Source organism: Triticum aestivum, chromosome 1B, assembly GCF_018294505.1.
Source record: "Triticum aestivum cultivar Chinese Spring chromosome 1B, IWGSC CS RefSeq v2.1, whole genome shotgun sequence".
In the NCBI taxonomy this organism is placed as follows: Eukaryota; Viridiplantae; Streptophyta; class Magnoliopsida; order Poales; family Poaceae; genus Triticum; species Triticum aestivum.
This window is the reverse complement of record NC_057795.1, coordinates 118,202,366-118,204,436: the sequence shown is the minus strand read 5'-3', so window position 1 is coordinate 118,204,436 and position 2,071 is coordinate 118,202,366. Positions and strand designations below refer to the sequence as shown.

The window sequence follows — 2,071 nt, the reverse complement described above, 5'->3', positions numbered from 1 at the left end:
ACAAAGATGCCCAAATGATAAGTAACCGCAATCACTTGTTCATTTTCCATAGCATGTACCAGACGAATTCAGGCAAGAAGTTTATGAGAATATAAAAATGTGGTGAGGGAGAATTTCAGAACAAACATAAACCAAGCGAGAATAATGCCACTTGCGCGCTACCGGCGAGGGACAGGCCAGGCCTGAAAAATCCTACCACACCGAACCACTTCCAGCCTAGCTAGCGCTCTGGCCTATAAATGGAGACTATCCGGCATCCATGGGCAAGCCATCATAGCCCAAGCAGAAACACATATCAAAACCGGCAGCCGGTCGCCACGATGTTTCGACGCGCCAAGACCACGACGATAGCCACACCACCCTCCGATGGCGAGGTGCGGGTGCATAAGGTCGAGAAGATTGAGCTTGTCCGCAATCTCGTGACCAAGCCGTCGATCTACTACGGCGCCAACCCGATGGCAGCATCGACCATGAGGCGAGGTGCAGCCGGTCACGGCACGGCCGCCAACACCGGTAAGGCTACTGGCGCCTCGAGGCCGGGGGTCGTGTCCATAGAGGATATTAACAAGAGGTCTGAGGCTTACATCCGGGAGAGGAAGAGGCTCTTCCAGGGCCTGAAGTAGCTCCAGATATATGGAGATGATCTTGCACTACTATTGATCACGTCTACATATACACACCGACTAATGGATGTATGCATGTGTGGAATTTCCCCTCGATGGATATGTAAGATGTGCTATGTAAACGTGTTGTCGTGTGATATCGATCCACTTGTTGCAATTAATTGTGTGTCCTCTTAGGAAGTGTGGAGTCAAGTCCTCTTAGAAAGTGTGTAGTTAAATCTTTACTACCGATGTATAAATAAACGATTATTAAGTGCAGATATATAAACAAAATATAACTCAGACTTCAGATTGTTTTGGTTTGTTCACTGCTATACTGATATGTGAAATGATGATCAAAGTTTTATTTCAAAGATCTTGCCAGTGCATTTATATTCTCTTTCTTTGGCGACATATATATCCAGTGCAAACAAGGACTAGCGCTCAAACAAGAGAATCGTATGTAATCAGGCAAATGTCTTTCAAATCATCAAGAAAATGGTTTTCTTGGATGTAATCTTGTGAGTGTCCTTCAAATCGTCAAGAAAGGCCGAGTCCAATCTTTGGGGACCGGCGGATCCTAAGCTTGATGTTGTGAGTAGCCTGGTGCGTGTTGTGAGTACCCAATTTAACATCAAGACATAGTTTTTGACTCCTTTCCATAGTTTGTTTTGATCAAGACATAGTTTTGTAGACAAATTAAGAAAGTGCCAGTCCTTGATAATGTTGCAACACAATCTTTTCTCGGTGTTGTCGTTGTTGTTCTCCCTGTTAGAAAGCCAGATTCTTTGATTCGTGTTTCGACAGTAAATAAACTGAGTTACTCAAAAATTATGCACTGTCGACAGACTTAAATATCAGTTTTTTTTATGAATTACCCCAATTAACTATCAGTTAGACATATAGATTTTTTTTGTGAGGTAGTTAGACATATATAGTTGCAAGGCAATAAATGCTTGATCATCAAGTGGTGGTGGAAAATCATGACCATCACCTCGGATAAACCTCTCTGGCTCAACATTCTCAAAGCTAAGTGTTTCCCTACCTCTCTAGCCCTATGTTTGCTCGTGCCTCGGGTGCGTCCCAGTTCTGAAAAGATCTTGTTAAGCTTAGGCCTACTTTCCAAAGCCACGTCAAGTTTGTTGTTCACAATGGCAGATCCACTAGGTTCTGGCTTGATTGATGGTGTGGCTCGACTATGTTGGCAAACGCATTTCCTGTTCTTTTGTCCTATTGTCCTGACCCTGAGATCTCAATCTTTGAGCTCTCTTCCAATAATTGGGATCTGCAACTCCGTCGCTCTCTCTCTCTCTCTCCTAAAGAGTTGGTCGATTGGCAGCGCCTTGTTGCCTTCTTCCCTGTGCTCTCGGAGGAAGAGGACTCGGTGGTGTGGCCTCATTCTCCGTCTAGTCGTTTTTCGGTGAAATCGTTGTATGGTAAACTTACTACGGGTTCAACCACTTCCAAAT

The 2,071-nt window shown here is 44.3% G+C and overlaps 1 protein-coding gene across 1 annotated transcript; it reads left to right on the top strand.

Moving 5' to 3' along the window:
* Positions 1-255: 255 nt before the first annotated feature.
* LOC123087926 (uncharacterized) lies at positions 256-912 on the top strand. The gene has a single exon (XM_044510041.1). It carries the CDS (start codon positions 321-323, stop codon positions 621-623), a length of 303 nt encoding a protein of 100 aa, XP_044365976.1. The 5' UTR covers positions 256-320; the 3' UTR covers positions 624-912.
* Positions 913-2,071: the final 1,159 nt, after the last annotated feature.

Bases quoted from the DNA above. Each gene is read 5' to 3' on its own strand.
- LOC123087926 (XM_044510041.1), top strand. From the start codon at position 321: ATGTTTCGACGCGCCAAGACCACGACGATAGCCACACCACCCTCCGAT.